This window comes from Micropterus salmoides, unplaced genomic scaffold, assembly GCF_014851395.1.
Source record: "Micropterus salmoides isolate LMB-PRFRI ecotype aquatic unplaced genomic scaffold, ASM1485139v1 Ms_hic_scaffold_6, whole genome shotgun sequence".
Lineage (NCBI taxonomy): Eukaryota > Metazoa > Chordata > Actinopteri > Centrarchiformes > Centrarchidae > Micropterus > Micropterus salmoides.
In genome coordinates, this window is record NW_024044348.1 from 15581922 (window position 1) to 15606623 (window position 24702).

The 24702-nt window shown below is 39.7% G+C and overlaps 1 protein-coding gene and 1 long non-coding RNA gene across 4 annotated transcripts in view; both read left to right on the forward strand.

Annotated features, from left to right (window-relative positions):
- The first annotated feature begins 3741 nt into the window (after positions 1-3741).
- Positions 3742-6722, forward strand: LOC119889765. The gene is made up of 3 exons (XR_005442155.1): positions 3742-4130; positions 5543-5667; positions 6462-6722. It is a non-coding gene; the product is annotated as an uncharacterized LOC119889765 (long non-coding RNA).
- A 1062-nt stretch (positions 6723-7784) lies between these two features.
- The window catches only part of gpc5a (glypican 5a), a 142351-nt gene continuing 125433 nt past the window's right edge, over positions 7785-24702 (forward strand). For all 3 annotated transcript variants that reach the window (XM_038701276.1, XM_038701277.1, XM_038701278.1), the window contains exons 1-2: positions 7785-8203; positions 12043-12204. In XM_038701276.1, the coding sequence (XP_038557204.1) occupies positions 8053-8203; positions 12043-12204 (313 nt within the window). In that variant the 5' untranslated portion in view covers positions 7785-8052. The remainder of the gene's footprint in view (positions 8204-12042; positions 12205-24702) is intronic.

Consider the following 24702-nt stretch of genomic DNA (forward strand, 5'->3'; position numbering starts at 1 on the left):
GAATGGGCTGTGGTTGGGCGAGGTGAGTTCCGTTGACCTTGTGGTCACACGGAGACAATGGTGGCCAGGCTTCTATAGGAAGAACAAAACAGAGACCCCCAGGCTCATGGCCCCTGTCGTGGGAGGGGCTTGGATGTGGTAGGACATTTTAGGGAGAAAAAAAGGGGAAGCAGTGGTGCTGCATTAAGGGGGTGTTTTGGATCTCAAGTACAGGCTTGACTATCACAAGGACTACCAGGCATGGTGTTTTAAGTTGGCCTTTTTACATGCAAAATCTTTTATGCTCAGTTTTATAGTGCAGAAATAAAACGTGATTTCATTCCTGTATGTGTTGTTGTAATGTCCACACACATTACAGCTTTTCCTTTATCCCAAATAATATAAGCTATCATATGGAAAATGTCCACAAATTCTTTTGCAGCTGACACCTGCTAGGATCCCAGTGCATAGATCTTTAACTACGTGTGCAGAGAACATTGAGCTTGAAGAGGAGGTGAGGGGGGTCTAATAAGGAGAGCCGTAAGCTTTTATCTGACCCCATGGGACGATGTGAAGTCTACAACCTCCCTGTGTTCCCCCACCCCCTATACCTCACTTCCATATGCAGAGGAACTAGCCTCCCCACCGTGCTTTGTGTTGGGGGTTGGGGGGTCATGACTCAGCGCTCCCACTCCCACCGTGTGCACAGAGAAGTGGTGGAGAGCAGATATTCTGGTGGGGTGAAAAGTGGCTCTATTTACTGGTCAGTTGGAGCAGGGAGCATTGAAGCACAAACCAAACACACTGTTTTTTAAAGTGGACACCATCCCTTGCCTGAGGACCATTCGAGTGTAATTTGCAGCAACATCGACATGCAAAACTCAGTGGATTGTACAAAGCTGATGTTTTTAAGCAACAGAAACACCATTGATTGGGGAAGTTGTGGTTAGTGCTTCCTCTTAACTGTTGAAAAGCAATTGTGTCATCTGCAGTACAGTATTTAGTTTGCTAGGTCCCTCTACTGGCCAGACACCATACTGTATCACACTTCTGTTTGGGAAAATTCACAGGATTCAACATATTTCAACAGAACGCTGAAGGTCAGCAGCAGATTGAATGCTCTTTTTCAGCTCATCTGCCTTGGAGCAACTGAAATTTTTGCAACCTTCTCAAGACAACATAGTACCAATAACTTTGAGTTGTTTTAATTCCAGAAGTATGTATTGAAAGGTAAAAACCCCTCTCTGCATTTCATCAAACCTCCATTATACTCTTAACTACCTGAGGGTGATGTTCAAGGGGGAGGCGGTAATGGATTTGGAAGCTGAAGGAATCATCCCCTTGTTTCTTTGTTATTAAACTTCATTAAAAACATACTGGGTGTTCTTGAAGTACATTTCTTTTATCATTCATTTATCTGTATTTACATCTTTGTATTGTGAACAAAAACATCATTGGAGGAATTTTTTTACTTGTTCTTAAAGCAATAGGGGGGAACTAATACCAGTAGTTTTCAAGGGTGGCAGAAGTAAAATCTAAATCTTGCAACAATGAAAAAAATTTGTACATTGGATATTATTTTACCTCCGTGGGCTTGGGACAATTATTTAAATGAACCATGTGAGAAGGGAAAATGTCTCTTTGGTTGAACCGCTAACAACTCATTAAAGCTGCAAGGATTCATTGATTAGTTGTCAATTAAATTAACGGACTAACTATTAACTATTTTGGTAACTGATTAATTGGTTTGAGTAATATTGAAAGAAAAAATTTTAATTCTCTGATTCCAACTTCTTAAATGAATATGTGTGTGAATATTTTTTTTTACTTCTCTATGATGATAAACTGAATATTTTTATGTTGTGGACAGACACAAGACATTTGAGGACGTCATCTCTGGATTTGGGCAACACTAACTGAAATTTTTTAACCATTTTCTGACATTTTATAGATGTTATTTACAGCCCTACAACTCACAGACATCTGAAACATGAGAGGTTAAGAGATATTGAGTTGTGTTTCACAAGCGTGTCATTTTTGTAAATGTCAAATCTGTAATTGAAAAGTAACTATGGCTGTGAGTTTAAGGTGGAGTAAGAGATTCTGGACAAAACCCAATAGCACAACAAATACCATGATAAAGAGCTGTAAAAATCCTGGTCATCCCTGTCATTTACATCAAAAACACAAAACACAGAAGTTAGGGAGCTTATATTCAACATGGTTCAGTCATCGTAATTTGTATTAAAAGCAGAAAAATTACAATTTGTGAGCAAGCATCTGAAACATATATTACATGCAACATATATTGGAGCCACGTTTTGACCTATGCTTTGTATCTCACTTTAAAGTATTTCAACAATTCTTTGATTTCACACAAATGAATCTTTAAGAGATTTAATTAAGTTAATTTTTAAAAGTGTGGAGTGTTAAGTCTGGGGCCTACATCCTGTCTAAGGGCCCTAGCCTGTCAAAGGGCCACAAATTTGTTGCAGTACTCGACTGGCCTTCTGTTGTAGTTTGATGGCTTGTGCTGTTGGCTGTGTTGTCTTCACAACATCCAGCCGTTTGTTTTAAAACTGAGAAGAAAGCAAGACTGTAAGCATGAAATGTTAAAAATATTTTAGTTTAATACAGAGTGGAACTCTGACTAACTGACTAATAAAGGTCATAATTTTAAACATTTAGTCTTAATACATTTGAATGACTATGATATTTCACACTGCACAAACCAAATATCTGTAGTTTTAGGTTATTGTAAGAGATTTTTGAAGGCAAAATGCAAAAATATTATCAGACTGATGATAAAATTTGTTAACTTAATGCAATTGTTCAAATTAGTTCGGAAAACTTCTTTATCTGTTTTGTATTTACCTTATATTTCAGTTACAAATGTTGTTTTGAATCAGTAAAACTGTACTGCCTTTTTCGTATTGAATTTATGTTCATGTATTACTCAAAACTAATTAAGTGAATTTAACCTTGTCCCAAAAGTGATAATTAAGTCAAAACTCAATGTTGTTTCACTATAAATCACCTTTAAATAATAGTAAACAACTTTTCAAAAGCTAGAGAATGAACTATAATCTGAGATCACCGTTAGCCTATCTTGATTTAATGAACTAAATAATTTGTCTTTGAAAATTTAGGCCTTTTCAAAGATTTTAAACATGGAAATGTTTATTTAGTTACAACAATTTTGATAGACCTTTATTCTCCTGGACAAGACTCACAAACTACCTTTCTGATGGGTGCTTAATGATTTTATTGATTTCTTGTACTCTGTTCAATATATATTTTAAGTTATATTACTTCATATAATCAATGTCTTCTAGAGTCAAAGTCAAAATATAGCCTACAAGAGTATAACTGACCAATCGCTGTGTTATTGTATCTTGAAAGGTGGCCTGAATTACCCCGCAAAACTTGTTTAATTTAATCATAACTGAATATAAATTTTTTGATTCTACATGTGACTAATAACACACTATATGCTCATTTTAATGCGTTGTGGAGCAGCAACAGGTTAATTAATCGTTTTATTTCTGCAGTTAAACGAACGCAGAGGGCACCTAAAGAATAGCATATGATCAATATATAGAATAGTTTAACTACAAATCGCAATTACTTTGGATTAAATTAAAAACGGAGTCCGTGGTTTGACATTATTTATCATTATTTGTCATTAAACTGCATGTCACGTTATGCATGCATATAACTGTTAATATTAAAGGTTTTTTGGAAACCGCATGGAAACCGCATCGATCCGTGTTTCTTCCCCTTTCCTTCCTTGGGAGAGGTGGAGGCTGTTTGGTTGGAGATGTGGGTCGGAAGTACCGTAGTTTATGTATGCTAATAGGGAGAGTTGGGGGTTGTAGCTAGATATTTACGTTCAGTGGGAGCCGCCCTTCATTCACCCACATGGTTACCAACTGGTCGCCTTCGCGCCACTTTCCTAACCCCGCAATCATTTTTAAGCAGCGTATCTTGGCTATAAATTGACTCCCGAACGGCTCGGATTTCACTTTATGTTTCGTTTTGTCCGCCGTTAGAAAAGTTTTGGGATTAGTTGCGTATTTATTTCTCTCTTTTGTCGGCAAGAGACTACACGGCACCCCAAGCAAGTGAGCGAAGATGGTGGATTTCGGCTGGTGAGTGTCTACCGAGCGCATGTTTATCGGCAAGGAAGTCGGGTTTTGGGTTATTTTTAATCTATTTTTTGGGTTAATAAATCCCCAACGGCGTGTTTTACGCTAGTTTTACGTGTCTCGGTATTATGTTGGTGGGGGGATATCCAAACATTAACACACAAATGATTATGCAGGCGATGAAAACAGTGTAACGTGAGGCGCATGGCAGCCCCCTCTGCTCCACCATTGAGGGAATGAGGGAGATTTGAAAAGCTGTCCGGAGCTTTTTCCGCTGCGCTTTAGCAACTGTTGAAAAAAACCTGGCCACCTCATAACAAACCCCAATTTTTGTATAAACATGCTCGTCCCCTATAATTTAAAGTAAGTTTGTAAATCAGGTTAATTTGTTGCTCAGTCTCGAGTGCAGTGGTGTGTGAGTTAAAGTGCCCCCCAGAACAAAGCAGCAGCACATGGGGCAGTTTTAGGCCGCGCGTTTTAGCTTAGCTAGGTTAGCCTACCCGCAAACACTCAAGAGTAGTTCTGTGAGGAAAGCACAAACTTCACATTATGAAGGCGGGCACCACAGTGAGATACAGATGAGAGTAGATTAATGCAGCTAATTCATCGGGACATGTGTGCCGTTGGTGTATTTTTTCAAACGTGCTCGTTTGTTGTTGGCTAACTGCTAATCAGTGTCGTCAAACTCATTTACAATTTCATGAGTAACGTTAGCTTGTGAACCATGTATAAAAATTCTTTGCAAACTCTCTGACAGAAGCCACCCCCGGCTGCTCCTGTGCCATCCTTAGTGGTAGTTGGGGTAATTGTAGTAACGTTTACACGGTTTGCCATGTTTTCATCGAGCTAACACCAGCTCGCAGCAGCTAAGCTACCTGCTCAACCAGCGCACGGCTGCTGCTAGCCTCTGTTCCTATATGGACAGTAGCCTTGTTTTCTAGGAACTCCGAAACCACGGGCCAAGTGTTTACTTTTTAAATAAACAACACGCAACTGGACATTTCAGTGTGCAGCACTACGCCGTCGTTCAGCTTTTGATTTAAAGTAATTTATGCTAAGGTTGGCGCACTTCGAGGCGCCATGTTAAAGACGTGGGGGAGGGGTGAACAACACCGTCCTCTACGCATGCGCCCCCGTGTCGCAGGGAACGCGGGCCGCAGGCTGTGCTGCTCATTCATGTTTTCAGTGACCTCGTGCTGTTGTGATAAATCAAAACATCTTGCTTAGCAAACCAGCGATAATGATGCACATTTCTGACGGAAAGTGTAACGTATTGTGACGGGGAGTCAAATTTCTCTGGAAATAAAGTACACGTGTGCACAAATCAACCCGCCTATGTAACTTGTTGCAATGCCGAAATAACGTATTCATTGTCTTAATAAGATACCTCTTTTTCTTGTCTTTATAATTTTCAGATCCATCACGAAGTGCAGAACCCTAAACAATTGCAACATGGAGCAGTATGACCATCTTTCCCAAGGTGCTGGAGGGCAGCGCTGGTGTAACCAGTCTGTGTATTGTCAAAGTGCTTACAGTGCAGGTAGTACTATGCAATACCTACTGCAGTGGAGGCACTTACAGCAATACCCTGACACTGATGTGCAGATCTGATGTTACATGTCATTTGAAGTACTGTCTTTGTGCTAAGGTGCATCTAGTGCAGATAGTGAAATAGACTAGCACCTACTGCCCTAAGTGCTCCTTCTGGCATAAGGGGCTGTGATATGCGCCACCAGACCACTTTTAATTTCTAATTGGGCTCAAACATCTCGCAGTTCTCTGCTAGTTTTGCATAGTTGCACTACAAGAATAGATGAGTTGTGCAAATCTATGCAAAACTGATGGTGGCCTGCTTGCTCTCCACCTGTTTAGATTTTGGTTTTGGGGGTGTCGCATCAAACACAAATGATTGCATATTGTGTATATGTCTTAAACACCAGGAGAACTTGCAAGTTGTCCTTCAGTGACTAAGTTTCAGCAGTACTAAAGTGCTTATAGTGCAGGTAGTGTGTTCTCCCATCTACTGCAATGTAAGCACTTGAAGTACTTCTAACTAACTGCATCTTTCTGAAGCTAAAGTGTTAATAATCATCAAAGATTCACCTGTTAATCATCACTCGGTCAGTTTTGCTGGTTTGCATTCAGCTTTAACTGATGTTCGCTGTGCAAATCCATGCAAAACTGACTAGGTTGATGAACTATGTTCTGCAAGGGGAGATTGCTTTTCATCGTGTGTTTGGTATCTTATTTTCTTTTATATATGCCGCATGGTGGGTGTACCTGGATATGTGCGTATAGCAGTTTGGATTTTTTGAGATATCCCTTCTTGTGCAGGTGGGGATTAGTAGCAATGCTGTGTACCTGGAGGTATTGCACTTGTCCCGGCCTGTGTAGGAACGAGGAGATGGACCCAACCTGGCTCTTGACCCGTGTTGATCCGAAAACTGCCGCACTCTTGTAATGCGTTAGCCAGTGTCGTATGTATGAAATGCATGTGATGACTGATGGGACTGTTTTACATTGGTTAATTGTAATGTTACATTGGTTAATTGTAATGTTGCTTGAAATGTATATTAAATGTTTTACACATTTCCCTCTCGGAATCCATCATTGCGTAAATTAAAAAATGAATGGGTAGCATTATGTATGTGTTTGAGTAGTTTAAGTGGAAGCTTTTGAAATTGTGGCATTTCACTTTAATACCACTTTTTTCTTAAGGAACAAGTGCAGAAAACTAAATGTGGTAATGACGTGTTCAGCAACCAACTTGCTGCAATGTAATGGTATATTAAATGGTGTCACATTGACCACAGCTTCCACTGCATTAAACGAATCATGTTGTCCAATCAAGTTTGCAGCAGTTGTGCAGTATGCAAGGAGATCCAGTTCGACCTGTTGGATCACATCTCCAAGTGACAGCATCCACATTAAAGAGCAACAATGGTTAAACAGGGAAAAATATTGCAATAGTTGGGTGTTTATTTTGCATAATAAGACTTGTATGCCAAACTTTGGCTGCATTTGGATGAGTTTAAAACACTTGAAGTGCTGTAGTTTGGGATTGGTTAAAAATGTTTGTGGTTTGAAATCGTTGGATTAGACACTGCAATCGGAGTGTAACCAAATAGTTCGTGATTGATTTGAAGAGTTTGCATCAAGTTAAAAGTGGTTGGGATTAAATGAAAGAAAATATAAGCCTGAAAACTAATTTGTAATTTTTCTATTTGAATTTCATAAATTAAATGATACACGCCAAATAGAATCATTTTTCAGATTAAGTATACTAACCTGGCAGTAGTCTTTAAGCAAAGAATGTTATTGAATATCTAAGTTTACAAAAATATTAAGAATTGAGTGCTATGGCCTGACCAAGTCTGTATTTACTTGAACTGAAATCTGCATGAAGGACATTTAAAAAATCCTTAATTATTCATGTAATCAAGTCATTAATCCCGAGAGTACGGTAGTCGAGTTTGAGAATTCCTGAAAAAAGATCAAACGTTTGTTTTCGGCCTAATTGATCTCTGGCCTGCGTAGCATTGAAGTGTAAATACAAAAATTAAGTGGAGTTACAGCCTGTCCACAAGATGGCGCTGTCTGCCTGCAGCTGCAGATCCAGCCGCAGCGTGCAGGTAACATTACGGTACCGCCTCTGCTGTCGGTCCAACCAATTTGGGACAGCATGCCGCTTTCAAACAGAGTACTCACACCGCAGCAACTTTCTGTCTGTGTCTGGATTTAAATTAGTAGCCTATCTGGAGCGTTTCCACGACAGGAACACAAACGCCACATGGTCGATGCTGAATCCTGAAATGCGCACGGGACTCACCTGAGCGGACTATAGGTTCAGAAGAAACCACAACTTCCAAATAGGACTCTTTTTTTTGGGTGGAGGGGGGAGCATTATCCCTAGATTTTTATTAAAATGGGTGTGCTGTGGACGATCTACATTTTGTTCCTGGCGTGTTGTTTTGGATTAGGTTTTGGAAGCCCCAACAGATGCGACGAAGTCCGCAAAGTTTTCCAACTCAGGCAAATTGGACCCAGTCAATTATTGACTCCAAGTCCCAGACCAGGTATGTCTTCCAGTAGGCTAGTGTGCATTACTGTGTGGTTTATTTGGGTGACAGTAAAATTCTCATGTGAACCAGCCTGCCATACAAGTTGTCACATTTCTTCTTGATTATTTGTTCATTTTCTTCGTATAGCCTACATCTTCATAACACCCAAAACATCAACATGTCAACCGCTGATTGAAAGTAACATGCCTGAGAAGTTATTTAACACAACATTACTTTCCTGCATAGATCATAAACTGCATCGCAGCTTTTACCCTGCCATTTTCAGACTTCTTGAAGCACTCTTTATAGTTAAAACACACATTTAAAGACACATTTTAGAGGCGTGTGTGCAGTTACGATAATAATATAGACAGTGGAAACAGGAGAGCTTGAAGCTGTTTAAATGGCATCGTTTTGAGGGGCGTTTAAATTAAGATATTTAACTTAGAGGAAATACTGTAGGCTATGTGTGTTAAATTAGTGTAAGAATAAAACCCACAGAAGTCTATTTTACATTTAGAATCATCTCTTTGGACATATCTACTGTAGTTTGTGTTGTGTTACATGTTGAAACATATACTGTGGATGATGTTGAACCCATTTTCAAGCACTTCATACTGAGCACCAGGAAGAGGTTTGGAGACAGTTTCCCAGTAGGCTTCATTTAACTTTCTGGACACCACCCATGATGTGCTTCCAAATGATACTTCTCAGCACAATTGGCAATTGGGGGGGGGGGAGCGGGATATGGGTGTGGGTAATTTGCGTGGGCTGTCATTGACTGGACTGCTTGCTGCTGCTCTCTGTCCTCCTCTTGGAAAAGTAAATCTTAATGGTGTTGACTACCATCCTGCCACAAACTGCTCCCTATAAACTTTGCCACCCCTTTCCTGAGGAAATGGATTCAATTGACAGAAAACCCTCAAATGCCCCCTAAACCTCTAAATAGCCATTGTAATTACATCACCACTGCTGCCCCTTAAATGAGCCTGTGTGGATTTAAATCTCTGTGCTGTTTCTCTGCAGAATTACAAACTGAAAAACACTTTTTTTCTGAGATGAATTATGTGTAGCCAGTGGGCGTCTACTGTAAGTGATGATAAGCTCTGGATTCAGTAGCCTTGTGAAAAACACTTGCTACTGTTTATAACTGCGCCTCCTGCTGACCTTTCTTGCAGCTTCACATGGCAAAAACATCTTCCAAGCCCAAAAGCATTATGACAATGAAAAGATGTAAATCGTTTCCTTGATGGATTCAGATTAATGTACTGAAATACATCACATAGGGGAATGGGAGATAGCAAAAGGTAGAGTTGATCCTAGAGCATGATTTCAGAAGTTATCTGTAATTGAGCGTGGGCTTGTGAAAAATAACCTCCAGAAATTCCAGGAATCTGAGAGAGAGAGAGCTGTTTCCATGCCTGTCTAATAAGAAGTGCCAAACAACCTTCACTTAAGCCCAGAACACAGCGAGTCAGAAGTCTGTCACTTGGGCCAAACAAAGCTGTTGTCTGTGGTGTTGGAAGTGGAAATAGTTCTGGGAAGAATTTAAAAAACAGCAAGACCTGGGGCGCTTTCAACTCATCTTATCTGAGAGAGTTTGAATTCCTCCACGTGTGCCATCGCCTGCTCTGCTCCCTCCCCTCTCACTCTTGAACCTCGCAGGGAGCTGATAGCGTCTCTGGCAACAGCTCTGCTCACTCTGCCTAGGCATGTCAGAAAGGCTTTTGCAGAGTTTTGGGGTCGCTTTAAAGATGTTTTGATTGTCCCGTATGTGTGTAGATTGCTTACATTTGTTCGTAATGGAAAACCTGAGACATCACTTGGTGAGGCGATAACACTTTGACTCAGATCTTCTCTCAGGATCCAGGTGTTTTGGTTTTCTTGCTCCACTAAAGCATTTTCAAAACTAGTGTACTGCTAGAAATCCACAACCATTGTATGTGCATTTATGTTATGTTTTAGGCATGTGTAGACCCTACTACCATTATGGTTATAAAATAATTTATATGACCAGAATCAACTGCCAATAGGTTATTTTACACACCTAATATTTAGGTAAGAGTAGGCCTATAATTCATTGAGATTTGCTAAATGTGTGCTTTCTATGCACCTTGTTCTTTGATCATTTTTGTTAGTTTTGTGTGTATTTTGGTCAGTCCACCTCTTCGGTCCAGAATGGAAATATAAACATGGATTGTCATGAAATTTTTGTAGGTTTCATGGTCCTTTAGCAGCACTAACAGTTTGACTTTTGGGGTTATGAGTGAAAAGTCGCCATTGGATGGACTGCTGTGAAATTTGGTACTTTTGGTTGCTCCGTAAAATGTAATCTCATCTACAATTTTAATTTCTCCAACACTTTAGTTTGTGGCCAAATACCTGCAAAACTAATCAGCCTAATCAACCATCAGCCTCAGCTGTACTTTGTGTTCAGTGCAAACTGGGAATTGTAACATGCTAAACTAAGATGGTCAACATGGTAATAATTATACCAGCTTAACATCAGCATGTAAGCACTGTTATTGAGTGTGTTAGCATGCTATTGTTAGCATTTAGCTCAAAACACTGCTGTGCCTAGGTGGGCTAAAGCCTCACAGAGAGCTGCTAGCATGGCTGTAGTCTCGAAGTCTTGTTCTCTTACTGATTAATTCTGATAAAGAAAGAAAATCTGATCGTCAGTTTGGACAGTTGCCAGATAATACTGATAGTTAGACGCACTCACTTATTCATACCTTTGGGCAGTTTACAGTGTCAAATCCACCTCACTTGCATGTCTTTGGAATGTGTAAAGGAAAGTGTGTATTGTGAAAGACTGTGTATTGTGTGTTAGCATTATATTTGAGTCACAGAAGTGAGAATTGGTTCAATGAAAAATAAATATCTGGCTTAAAAAACTGTTCATCTTGATAAGACATATTGTGTTTCAAATATTTTAAACCCACTTCCCAAGTCTCCTAATCCAAATTAAGATGGTGGCCGTGAATTATCCATCCATCCATCCATCGTCAACCGCTTATCCTGCATATGGGTCGCGGGGGGGCTGGAGCCAATCCCAGCTGGCATCGGGCGCCTGTCCATCTATACAGGTCGCCAGTCCATCGCAGGGCCACACATAGACGAACAACCACTCACGCTCACACCTAAGGACAATTTAGGGTCACCAATTAACCTAGCCCGCATGTCTTTGGTGGGAGGAAGCCGGAGCCCCCGGAGACACGAGGAAAAACATGCAAACTCGACACAGAAAGGCTGGGGCAACTGGGATTTGAACCCACAACCTTCTTGCTGTGAGGCGACAGTGCTAACCACTGCTCCACCATGCCACCCGCTGTGAATTATATATTATATTTATTTGCTTAATTTAGGCAAACCAAAAATATATTCTGATTTACGTTTGACTATATTGACTTTATATTATGTGGTATTTTCTGACAATATCATTATGTAATATTTCTCTTATGTTGAACACAGACATATGTAATTCTATGGCTAACTGATTAGGAAGTGCAATTTTAGAGACGGGTTGAGGCAGACAGAATATTTTTTGATCTACATGGTTTGAATAGTGTTTGAGAATTCTGGAAATTCAGAACAGAGGTAAGTGTTAAACAGTTTTTCAGACATTGGTGTGTATTTATTTTTCAGAGAAACATGCTTATCTCTGTGACTCAACTGTAATGGTAATACATAAAAAGCAAAAACTGGGGCTTTCAAATCTCACAGAGAAATGGCAAAAGATGCAAAGAGACTTACTGTAAGGCGAACACTGAACCACCATGCTTTCCCAATTTAATCCGAGCCCCTGCCCATACGTTTTTAAGATCATAACTTTTAATCTCACTGACTCTTAGGTTCAGACCTTCAGGTGTGCATGTCCAAGAACCTGACATGCTGCAACAAGAAGATGGAGGAGAAGTACCAGGTGGCAGCCCGGAGAGACATCCAGAACCTTCTCCAGATGTCCAGCTCCAGCCTCAAGTTTCTCATCTCACGCAATGTGGCTACTTTTCAAGGTAAGACTTTAACTGGATGTGTGTTTAGGCATTGCTGTTGTATGAGTAAAACTTCATAAACGCGGGCTGAGATGAGAGAAATGTTTACGTGGATAATTGTATGTGTGTAGATGTTTGTGTGTATTTTCGAGTTGGAGTGTACATTTAGGAGTTGGGGTTTGTGTGGGTATTGTAAAAACAGTGGATGAATCAGTGTGTGTGTGTGAGTGCAGTAAGGCACCACTTCAGAGCAAACAGAGCAGGGTCTGTATTCCTTTCAGATCTACCGCTACACTCTGATCTTGAGATTAGATAGGTTGGCTGTTCCTGTAGGAGACTCAGGAGGAGGAGGTCTGTAAGGGTGAACTTCTGTCAGGGATATGTACTGGGGCTTTTACTAATAGCCCCTCTTCCTGTGCAAGGTGTCCTGCTATACTTTACCCTGATAAGAAAATGAAATCCTCATATGTAGCACTGGAGTGCAGTTATCCCATCATAGCCACCTCCTAAACAGGCCGCTATTTGTTTTCAACCTCATTCTCTCATTGTTTTTCCTTACCATCCTTTCACTCAGCAGTGACTGACAGTTGACTTACAGGCAACAACTTGCCTCTGTCTGTGTGCTCTCCCTGCCCAGTGTGGGATGTTTCTCCCACTCAAGCTGATAGCTGTCATATGGCGGCTGAAATGGGTGGGCAACAAATTTAGAGCTTATGACTTGAATGTGCAGACATATCATTAGGCCAATTCACTTTAACGATGTCTCTCAGTTTAAAGACATGCTCTTATCCTCCTCCCTAAACTCAAATGATTTATAGGAGTCTCACATGATCACAGTGTTTTAGTTGCTGTTTGCAGGGGCAATGCCCTGTTTTTGTCATCAGATGTTTGATGTGTTTACCCAGGCTCTGAATTTGAACTAAAATACTCAGCATTTATGAAAAAGTTTATGAAGCATGTTGCCTCTAACTTAGAACAAAGCTGCAAACGTAAATGTAGCAGAGGATTAATACTTACAATATTACGCATTTAGTGCTCTTGTAGGTATTTACAGCAGCAGGACAGTGTATGTCGGATTGACTCAAAGGAAGGAACATGACCCCTATGCAACGTTTTTTTGACTGTGGGAAAAATATAAAGAATAGGACCAAGCTTGTCCTTTTAATAAGCATTCAGTTTCCTTACATTTCTGAAGGTGTATTTTTTTCTTTAAAGTTATCATAACAGTCTTGGAGCTGGCATGTTTGTACACACAGGACAAATCAAAAAAGGCTGCAGGAGCTGGTAGCTGTTTCAAAATGAGCAACACTCACATGGTTTCATGTGTGGAATGGCAGCCAGTGTGCGCTCCAGCCAAACCAAACAGAGTTCCCTGTCAACATCGGCTCTCATCAGTCAACAAACATTGGCGGCTGCTTCCAACATCCCGGCTGCATAATACAAGTGGCAACAGACGCTCAGCAATTTAGGTCTCATTTTGGAGTCACAGCAGCAGTATAACTGCTCAGAATATTAAATTTATTAAGTCATTATGTGTTCCCAAGGTGTTTTTGTGATTAATTTAATTACAGTCCAAACTAGGGTTACAGCTAACTCTTTTTATAATTGGTTAATCTGATGATTATTTATATATATATATATATATATATATATATATATATATATATATATATATATATATATATATATATATATATATATATATATATATATATATATATATATATAATTTCAGAAAATAATGAAAAATGCTATAGTTGTCATATTCAGATGGCTTGTTTAGTCCAACCAACAGTCCAAAACTCAAGCAGAAGAAGCTGGAACCAGAGCCAATACCATGTTTGGTATTTTTGCTTGTTTATAACAAAAAATGTTGCGTTCAATTTTATGTTGATTGACTAATCATTTAAAAGGTGCCATTTGGAGTTTTCTTGTAAACACACGCATTTACATTCAGTTTCTCACCAGGGTCTTGTTTCAGAAGGTGGTTTTAGTGAAGCCTGAGATGAGGGAAACTCTGGCTTATTTGTTTCGAGATCGAGGTCAGATAAACCCTACATCAGGAAAGACTTTACTTGCAGACATTTATGTCTTCAGAAACATCGAAATCCCAGTTAGATTTTAGTTCGTTACCCAAACATGATCTTTAACGTGACCGCTTTTATGATCAATCTGTCATCGATGTAAGGACAGAGACAGACATCGAGCTCCTGAGTGACTAAAATCTATTGGCTATGCAATTCTTCTATAAAACACTGTGGACATTAAGGCAGCTTTCAGGTTGCCAACAGTTGCACTGAAACATTACCCATGGGCTACATTACCCCAGGAATCACATATCCTTATGAAGTTGTAACTGATAAATAAACCATCGTGTTGTGATTGGTCGCACTGATGGAACATTCCTATCAAAGTTATCATGCTGGGGATGACAATGTTTCTGCGTGAGGATGATTGTGGTGCAGCTGAAACAACTTTAAGATCCTAAAACTGGACTAATTGTAGTGTAAAAGTGAGTTTTTGAATATTAGTTGCTTAGAGTCTTGATGTGTTTTGACAGCATTTCATTAAATGTGAAATTAGAATTACATTAAATTTAGCTGAAGCTTTTATCCAAAGCAACTTACAATTGCTATAGATGTCAGAGGTTGCACTCTGGAGCAAAAAGGGATTAAGTGTCTTGCTCAGGGACACATTGGTTGGTGTGTCACAGTGGGGAATTGAACCCGGGTCTCTCACTCTAAAGGCACATGTGTTATCCACTGGTCCATCGCCACCCAAGGTGTTCTAATGTAAAATACACTTTTAAAACTTTACAGTCAGTTTGAACCTAGACACATTTTGCAACTGCAAATCAACAAAATCATTATTGGGCTACTTGGTCGGACTGTGACTCTACAACCATAGGTCCATGAGTGAACTGTCTTAACTGTTTGATCCATATTTTCATCTTCAGTTATTATTACCGGCATTTTGTCCCCGTCAGGTTGCAGCTGAATAAATATATTTAAATTGAGTGGACTATACTGAATAAAATGCAGTGTTGACTCCTTTCTCTACTCCTGTTTTGTAAGATAAATGGTCATGGTCTGCAATTGGCATGTATTCGTATTTCTAGTGACAGTGGGTTAAAATGGAGGATCTGTTCTTTATTTACCCATTGCCAGTTGAGTTTTACATGTCAGGCTTAATCAACTCAGAGTTTGTTGAACCTGCTTTCTGAAACAGGGCCTAGAACACGTTGTGTGTTCCCATGAGGTCTAATGTGCATTTTCTTCCTCATAAAACATTTACCTAGCTGATTTTTTAAAATATATTTTAAATCCTGCATTCTTTACATCCATGCTTGCTTTTTTAGCAGTTGTCTTCTTTGATGACTTTGTTGGTGCCTTACTTTGGTTGTTGGCATGTTACCACTACCAACTGTCGTTCATCGGAATAGCATGTGAAAAGCATGTCTGTGCGTCCTTGTTTGCATTGCAAACATTGCTCCTTAGCGCTATTACTGGTCAAAAACGCCACATGATACCTTTTTAATTGACTGATCCTTTGAGCTGTAATCCAAGCATATTTTCCCTTCAAAGTTACTGGTTAGAAGACATATATAATCAGTATGACATAATAAAATATGATAAAAAGTGGTTTATATTTATCATAACTTCAATCAAATTCCACATGAGGAAATTGTCCTGCTACTGAGGCAAATCTGCGTTGATGAAAGCTGATACTTGTTCATATGTTGATGCAGACTTTTTGACTTGGTCAACAATATCTGTTTACACACACACACAAACGCATACACAACCAGAGAGAGAGAGAGAGCCACCCACGTGGTATTGTTCTATTTGACCGGAGAGGTTTTAAGAACCTTTGTCACATGGAGAAAACTCACTGTGGCACAATATGTATGGGAAGCACGGAGGGACACAAATGTCTGGCAGGTTCTTAGACTTTTAACAGACTGGAGGGGGGGGGGGGCTGTTTTGCTGTTCATGTGCAGACATAAAAGAAACACAAGTCGAGCATTTAATCAGTCTGTCCTATTTAGGGAGTGTTCAATGATGCTGAATTAACATGATTGAATTGTTTCTTATTCATCTTGTGTAACTGAGTTTTGTTTTTGGTGTTTTTGAGATTATGATGGAAGTAGAAAAGGGCCAACAACTTTACAGATCATCTTGAAATTTAAGTAAAAGGTCACATTGACTGGCTAACCTGAGCACTTGCAGCATTATTGTTCTGTTTCACCATAAATATCCTTGGTGGATAAAAAAAAAAATAGACAGGAGGTGGGTGGGTTGGAGAAAAACAAGTCCCTTAGTTTTAGTTTACAAATGATTGGCAGCCTGCACAGTAATATGAGAGATAACCGTAAACAGAGTGTATAATGCTTTACAACCACAGACAGGAAGAATGATGAGTTAAAAGTGGGCAGGCTAATGTGGCCATTTGGTTTGTGCAAAGCCTTCAATTAGGCATCTTTATATGATGGAGCTGAACGGAGATCAGGGGTGAAGAAATTGGAGGAATGTATATGGATAACAGTCTGAAACACTCAGGAGACAGTGATAAATAACAAGAATAAAGATTGAGTTGATGGCATACTGTCAAGTGGATGGCCTTTGAGCTTTCCAGGACTTTTCTCCCTTCTTGCCCCTGGCCTGTTAGCAATTCTCTCAGGACTGCATGTTTTCCTTCACCGGCTGTGAGGTTCCTGCATGGCGTCCACACAATGCACAAATATGCAGCCTGCTGAGCAGGGCTTCAGGGGAGATCTTTTTTCATCCTGTGCAGGTTTGTCTTACATCCATGGCAACCACCGTGTGCAATCCCAGCGCCCCGTGGGGCAGGAGGCAAATAAAACTCTGAAACAGAAACCTATGAATCAGCTGTTGAGATGGCTGAGAGACTGTCTGAGAAGGAGTACTCAAATCCTAGCAAAACTGTCTGATATCACCAAATCAAAGGAATGCCCTCCTTTGGGACAAGCTTTGATTTGAGTAACTATTTGGAAAGCAGTGTATTGTCCTGCGCTGCCTGCAACACTGAAGTATACTGCAGCTTCCGTAAATAATAAAACGGTATCCTTACCTTTTGATGTGGGAAGGATTTTGTCATGTTCATTCATGGTACAACTGAACCAATAAAAATAATAATAAATAGAAATGAGTATTTTGGCTTGTGAATACTAAAATGAATAGTTTGTTATTTTAAGTAATACTCTGAGTTAGATCAGAAGAGCAAAACCACTCTCTTATCTGCCTGTTGAATATAAGTCTGCAGCCAGCAATCAGTTAGCTTAGCTTAGCTTAGCTTAGCATAAAGGCAGGAAACAGGAGGAAACGGCTATCTTGACTCTGTCCAAAGATAACAAAATCAACCTACCAGCACCTCTAAAGCTCAAACGAATAAGTATATACCCCAAAATGTTGAATTAGTGCTTTAAAAGTACAGTTTGATATTTTGGGAAATGAGAGAATGAGAAGAGCCTGGATGTGATTAGCCTAGCTAAGCATAAAGACTGAAAGCACCTGAGGAACAGTTGCGCCTGGCTCAAATCCTCATCACATTTATTTCTCTCTCTTTCTGTCGCTCAGTGACTTCCTGGAGTCTTTGAGAGGCTGCTAGGGAACCAGCGGAGAATTCAGCCCAACTGCTGCCATTTTTACATTTGTTTGTTTACCGATTAAACACGAGACACACAATGAAATTGCTCATACTTAGTGAGTTTAGAGATGTTGGTCGGTGTGTTCTTCCTGTGGACAGGACCAAGCTTGCTGCATCCCCCTGCTTCTAGTCTGTATGCTATGCTAAGCTAACCCACGCTGATCTCCCAAGCTAGAAAACATAAAATATAGACAGGAATGTATGTGTTTTGTTTTTAGATTTTCTATTGGACATTTAAAAAAGAAAACTTTCATCTCAAAACCTCCACTAATATTACATGACCACTTGATGAGCAAACTGAGACCAGCTGTTTATAAATTGAATGCTACTGTTCCTTGAATGTCTGCGGCATGAAGTTATTAACACTCTGTGGCTTTTGGTCTTCCTTCCAGTGTCTCATTCTGTTTTCTACCCTGGGAATAAAAGCCTTAGTCAACATGAGACCCAGGAATCCAGCAGACACAGTTAGTCAGCCTTTGCTGTTGTATTTGCGCTGTTTCTAATTATAAACCACTGTTTTTTGTAAGGAACACAAGTGATGCTGATGAATGTAAGATCAAACAGTCAGGACTGAGTGCTGGTTTTGTTGAAGTGGGAAGCTAGCCTGTTGTGCTCAGGACTTGCTATTTGCACTCATAAATGCTAATTGTGTTTCTGTTTACCAGCTTATAAAAGATCCACGGCCCATCTTTTACTCTTTGAATTAAAAAAGGAACATGGTTGAAAGTCAGTGACCCTACAGCTTCACTGAGAGGAGACCACAAGCTGCCGTCAAATTACAATAACCCGCTCTGTGCTAAACAAGGAAGTCTCAGTGTGTGTGTGTGTGGGGGGGGGGGTAAAGTTGTTGTGATTGCTGCTGATTAGACAGATGATGTTTAAAGTTTTTGGAGCTGAGTTTCTATTTCAGTGCATACATTCTGGTTGTGTTCAGGCCAGTAAAATCAGCGCTCAGTTGGCTAACGCCCATACCATGTAACCACCACAACATCCTGGGTTTGAATCCTACAAAAGAATAGTTTTAATTTGATTGAAAAAAAGAAGAAAGAAATCATGAAACAGACGTTAAAGCACATTAAATTAAACTTCAACTTTGACCTCCAAACATGTTCTTAAGAACATCTAGTGTTTTTTCTGTGACAAATTTGACCGCATGGAAGAAATAATAAAATTTTGTAAAACACAGGATGGTATAACTGTACACTGCGCTCATGCCAGAACCTTTATGTCACAAGTAAGTAAAGGATGTTGGTACCTGTTTAGGTCCCTGTCGTATCAAAACCTTATATCTACATAATGTCAGCTTTTCATAAGTTTAGAAAAGAAGCCTCTTTTATACCTTTGTGCTTTTGTGCATTTTCTTCGGGATATTCTTTTTTTCCACATTCAAATCTGTATGTATCTTAGACAGCTACCTGCAGCTTGTTCAAGAACTGAAAGCATTAATTTGTGTCATTATTTATGTTACTAGTGAATCTGTTCTGAATATTAACTAACTGACATTCTGGTGTAATGTGCTTTGCACTCTACCTCACACGTGTTGTTGAAAGCCTTTTAAGAGTGTATAAGCAGTGTTTGTAGCACCTAGAGAGGCAAGACTGCATTACCAATTGGGTAAAGTGGCAAACTGCCTCAGGCCCCAGGCCCCTGGAGGCTTCCAAGGCCCCATATTCATATATTGCCTATTTGTTTGGGCCTGCATTATTACTTGTCTTGTAGTTGTATGTTCTTGAATAACAAAAAGACCACAAACCCAACATCAATAGTCACACACAACTGGTGGCCTAAAGTTATGCTACTTCTTACACCCAAAATGATTTGAATTAATCAGCTGATGTTGCAATTATTAGAGCTCGTCTTAGTTGTCAAAGGATAAAGCTGAAATCCATAAGTTGTTTTCTATATAATCTATTTTTTTTTCTCTCTGTAATCTGATTTTAAGTTTAGCTCAGGTTTGTCAGTTTGCACCCATCTGGTTTACAAGCGGCCGAAAAGAGTTTTGTCCATAGGGTGGCTGGGCTCAGCCTTAGATATAGGGTGAGGAGCTCGGACATCCAGAGAGAGCTTGGAGTAGAACCATGTGGCGAAAGGAGCCAGTGGAGGTGGTTTGTGCATGGGGTACCCCAGGAGAAGCTGGATAATGTTACTGGGGAGAGGGAAGTCTGGAATACACTGCTAAGCCTGCTGATAACACGGCCCAACCACGAATAAGCGGAAGAGGATGGATGGATGGATGGATTGTTTAAAATCGTAACTGATTTTACTTAAGTTAAATGTTTGTATCCACCTCACCTCTACGATGAACATGAATAATTTGATCTAAAACTTTTGATGTATTCTTTTAAATTAAATGGTTGAATGTGTAATGTGTGTGGTACAAACTCTGGCCTTTTTAATAATTAAATTATTAAAAAATTCTATTTTTTTCTCCTGTTGACTAATTGCTTCAGAAGTCTGAATTATGGATAAACACACTTAGTACTTCTGCATTTACTTTAATATTCCAGTGGGATTACCAGACTGCTCTTCGATGGATTTTGTGCAAAAAGTTGTTCTAAAAGCAGCACTGCAGCAGCCACCGCACTTACCTAACTGCTCCTTTGCAATCCACATTTCTCCAAGAATCTCAAGTTCAAAACAGTAATTTCTTACCAAGGACAGATATTGTGCTGTGACCAGCCCTGAGCAGCACTGCATCACTGACTACAGTAACACAGTGTTCCCTTCCAGTAAACTTTCTATGTTGGTCACAAATTGGCTGCTCGCCTCAGTCAGGGAAAATATGTAGCTTTTTATAGGACTCTTTTTAGGATCCTTTGTCTTGAAAATGAACATTCCTCATGTTACGTTCCTCTCATAAAACACCAGGCTGTCTCACATAGAAGCTACTTTTTGTTTTATCATGTCAAAAAAATATGTTACTGGTTGCACCTGGTAGTTCAATATAAGATGTGTAAGATAAAAGAAATCTGTTTTACATTTAGATTGGGAGTAAGCAGCATAATGAAAACATATAGTTTGACATTTGCTGTCAAATAACAGTTGTTGTTTCTCTCTGTAAAAAGGCTTGAGGTAATCCACAGAATACCAGCTTAGTGACGTATTTGTATATCTTTAAAACTTAGCTGCATGGCTGCAGGGATGGCAATGTGTATCTGTTTGTTGTTCGGTCCACCTCTTTTGTCCAGACTGAAATAGCTCAACAACTATAGGATGGATTGCCATCAGGTTTAGTACAGACATTCATTGCCCTAAGAGTATGAATCCTAATGACTCTGGTGATCCTCTGACTTTTCCTCTAGCGCCACCAGCAGGTCAAAATTTTCACCTGTACTGTGAAATATTTCCCCATCTACTGGATGGATTGGCACAACATTTTGTACAGACATGTGTGCCCCCCAGATGATGAATGACTTTGTTAACCACCATAGAGTTTACACTTTTGAGTTTTTTTTTAGTTCTGCAGTGTTTGGATGGATTGCTGTGAAAGTTGGGACAGACATTCCTGTCCTCCTCAGGGTGATTTGAAATAAATTTTCATCTTGTACCATCATACAGACAATATTTTAATTTGTCCAAGAATTGCTTACAAAAATCTACAAAACTACTGGCATTCCTGTGTTTAGTGCTAATTAGCAAATGATAATATGCTAACATGCTAAATAAAGGTGCCCATGGTAAACATTAGCCCTGCTTAAACATTAGCATGTTAGTATGTATGTTTTAATTGTGAGCATGTCTGCATTTATCTCAAAGCACCCTTGTGCTAAAGTATTGCCTCACAGGGCTGCAAGCTTGGCTATAGACTCTTAGTCATGTTTTTCTAGCAAATCATTCCCTCCGCAATGTTTTATTTATATATTTATATATATATATATAATTCTTTTTTTTTTTGATATGTGTATGTTGAGTGTATCTTGTTTGTGCCGGAAATGAACGATGAGAAGGCGACAATGTAATGTAACAATGAGTAAAAAACATTGATTTTAATAGTAACCAGCCGTGCAGACCTTGCAAAGTAAATGTGTGATGAATACTTGCATACACTGAATTTATTGAGTGGTGGTTGGATTTGTTTGAAGCTTTCATTGGCTGATTCTCACAGCTGGCCTTCAAATCCTTTCTAACCTGCTCTCTGCTCCATTGTGTGGGATCTTTCATTTAGCAGACTTTTAGTCCACCGGGTCTACAGCCGTGCCTTCTTTGTTGTCACTCATACAAGAGGAGTGTGTGTGTGTGTGTGTGTGTGTGTGTGTGTGTGTGTGTGTGTATGTATGGGTATATGTGTGTTGCTGGGTGTGTGTATGCCAGCCATCGCAGGGGCCTCTCCTCGAGATTTCCACAGACATTGGGCTTGGCTTTGTGATTCAATGCTGGACAGTTGATCCATGGGAGGACAGAGAGTGAAAAAGAATGCGAAGAAGAAGAATGAGCGACTGATGGAGAGAAAGTTGGGAGGATGCCAGATTCTATTGAAAATCTTTGCACAGCGTTTGAAGTCAGAGGATTTAGAGGGAAGCAGGATTATTCAGAGTCAATACCCTTCAACAATCCAGGCGTTTGGGTTGCTGCAAAGAAACAACGTAGTTTGACTAACCATGTCTGTTTTTCCCTGACTCACATTGCAGCTCCTATGTCAGACAAGCTGGTTAGCAGAGTGCTTTTCTAATAGTGTTATTATTCTCTGTACTTACAGAAATACTTTGACATTTTGGGGAATTTTCTCTCTCTTTTTTTTTTTTTAGTTAGAAGAGAAGATTGATTCCATATCACATTGATACCTGATATCTTTCAGTTAAATATGAAGCTGTAGCCAGCTGCCAGTCGAGCACAAATATTGGAAACAAGGTAACTGCTAGCTTGGCTCCGTTAAAGGTACAAAATCTGCCTACCAGCACCACAAAAGCTCACTAATTAACATTATTAACTTATTTGTAAAATCCATAAAAGCCGAAGTGTAAAAAAAAAACAAAAAAAACAGTTTTTCAGGGGATTATGTGCTTGACTATTTACTTGTGTGGAAGCAGTGACTTCCTGGAGTCTCTGCTGGTTGACTGGCAAGTGTTCCCAGATAAGAAATATCTCTTATGTCTCTGGCACATAATCTTCCTAATCCAAATGGGGGATTGTCCAATTTTTCACTTTGTCTTTTGTAAGGATTAAACAATCGAGATATAAAGTGTTAATTAGTGAGATTTAGGGGGCTTTCACACCTGCCTCGTTTGGTCTGGGCTTTCTGACTTTCAGTTTGATCTGAACCAAAATTACGGGTGTGAAACCTTCCCCAGACATTGGTACGGACCAAACGATGAAAAAAACGATGAAAAGAGGTAGTCTCTCTTTGGTCTCTCCTCCTTTTCTGGTGGGTACGATATAATGTTTGCAACGAGGCTGTTTTTTGGCAAATTTGAACTAGCCTCGAGTATAGTAGGGGCTGTAGTAATGCCATATTGTTTTATTGATACACAGTTCATTACAACAACACAAATTCAGAGGATACAATTAATCAAATACATCTTACATTGCCAGAAGCTCAAATTAAATTCAGTTCTTCCAGAATATTGGAGCTTTTTATTGCTTTTTTATTTTTTAAGTGTTATATTGAGGTGCAATACTGTTTCAGTTCAACAGTAAACCAACTGAAGCAGGGTTTGGATTCGGTCCATTTTGATTTCTGGATGTGGAACTTCTCAATAATGAGGAAGAGCTGCACAGTATAGTTCAAATTGTCCGGACCATGAAGTACTAAATATAACATGACAACACGCTGAGGTCAGACGCATGTCCGTTTGCAAACCAATCAATGTCAAGTATAGGGAGATGCAGCTCACATAGATGATGATGACATGACGCAAGTCTGTCATGTTAAGTTCTTTGGTGCGCTCGCATAATTGCAGTGTGAAGCCAAACAAAAGTAACCAAATATATCAAAATGTATCAAAAAATGAACTTTAGTTCCGACCTTGGTGCAGACTGTCAGCTGTGAAAGGGCCCTTAGAGGTGCCACACAGAGCCAGGCTAGCTGTTTCCAGTCTTAGAAATCTAAGGTGTGCAGATAACAGTTTTATACCGTCTTTTCCCATAAATAACTTTATATAGGCTATATAATATGTAATACCCAGCATTCTCATCGAGAAACCCTTGAGACTTGAAGCTAATTGCTGACTCTCCGTCATTCTGCAATTGTGTGTGTGGGTGTTCAGTTTACTGCTGCTGGAGATCCAGTTCAGTTAACACACTTCTTCGAATCCTGGACTACTGCTGTGTCCGATAGGTGGACATCAGTAGTCACACACACTTGCCAACATAAACACACACTAACTTTCTCTGTGTAACATTTAGTCTCTGACACACACACACACACACACACACACACACACACACACACACACACACACACTCGCTACACTGTAGCCACTCACTGCATAGAGATGAGCCCTAAAAATACACACACCAGTCAGCACTTTACATTGTTTGTCTCCTGTGTGGCCGTTTGAAATGGAGATTTATGGCTGCTGGCTGTAGTCTTAGGGCCATTTTCTAGATTAGATGATACAGCACACTGCTAAACAGGAACTGCATCTTTATGACAGATTTACAGTTTTTTTTTTTCTTTTTAGAGATTTACATAGTGTTGAGCAGTGTGGAGACAAGCACTATGTAATATCCCAGTGTCATGTTTGTGCAGGAGAGCTGACTGTGCAGCTACAAAATTTACAACTGTTAGCAGTGTACAGCAAAGACTGAGCTGACACTCACAGCTTTCCACGCGAACCATGCTACTTTGATTTAGTGGTATGTTAAGTGAATGGTTCGGGCCATAATAGGCTCTTTTTCTAGAAAGTAGCCCTC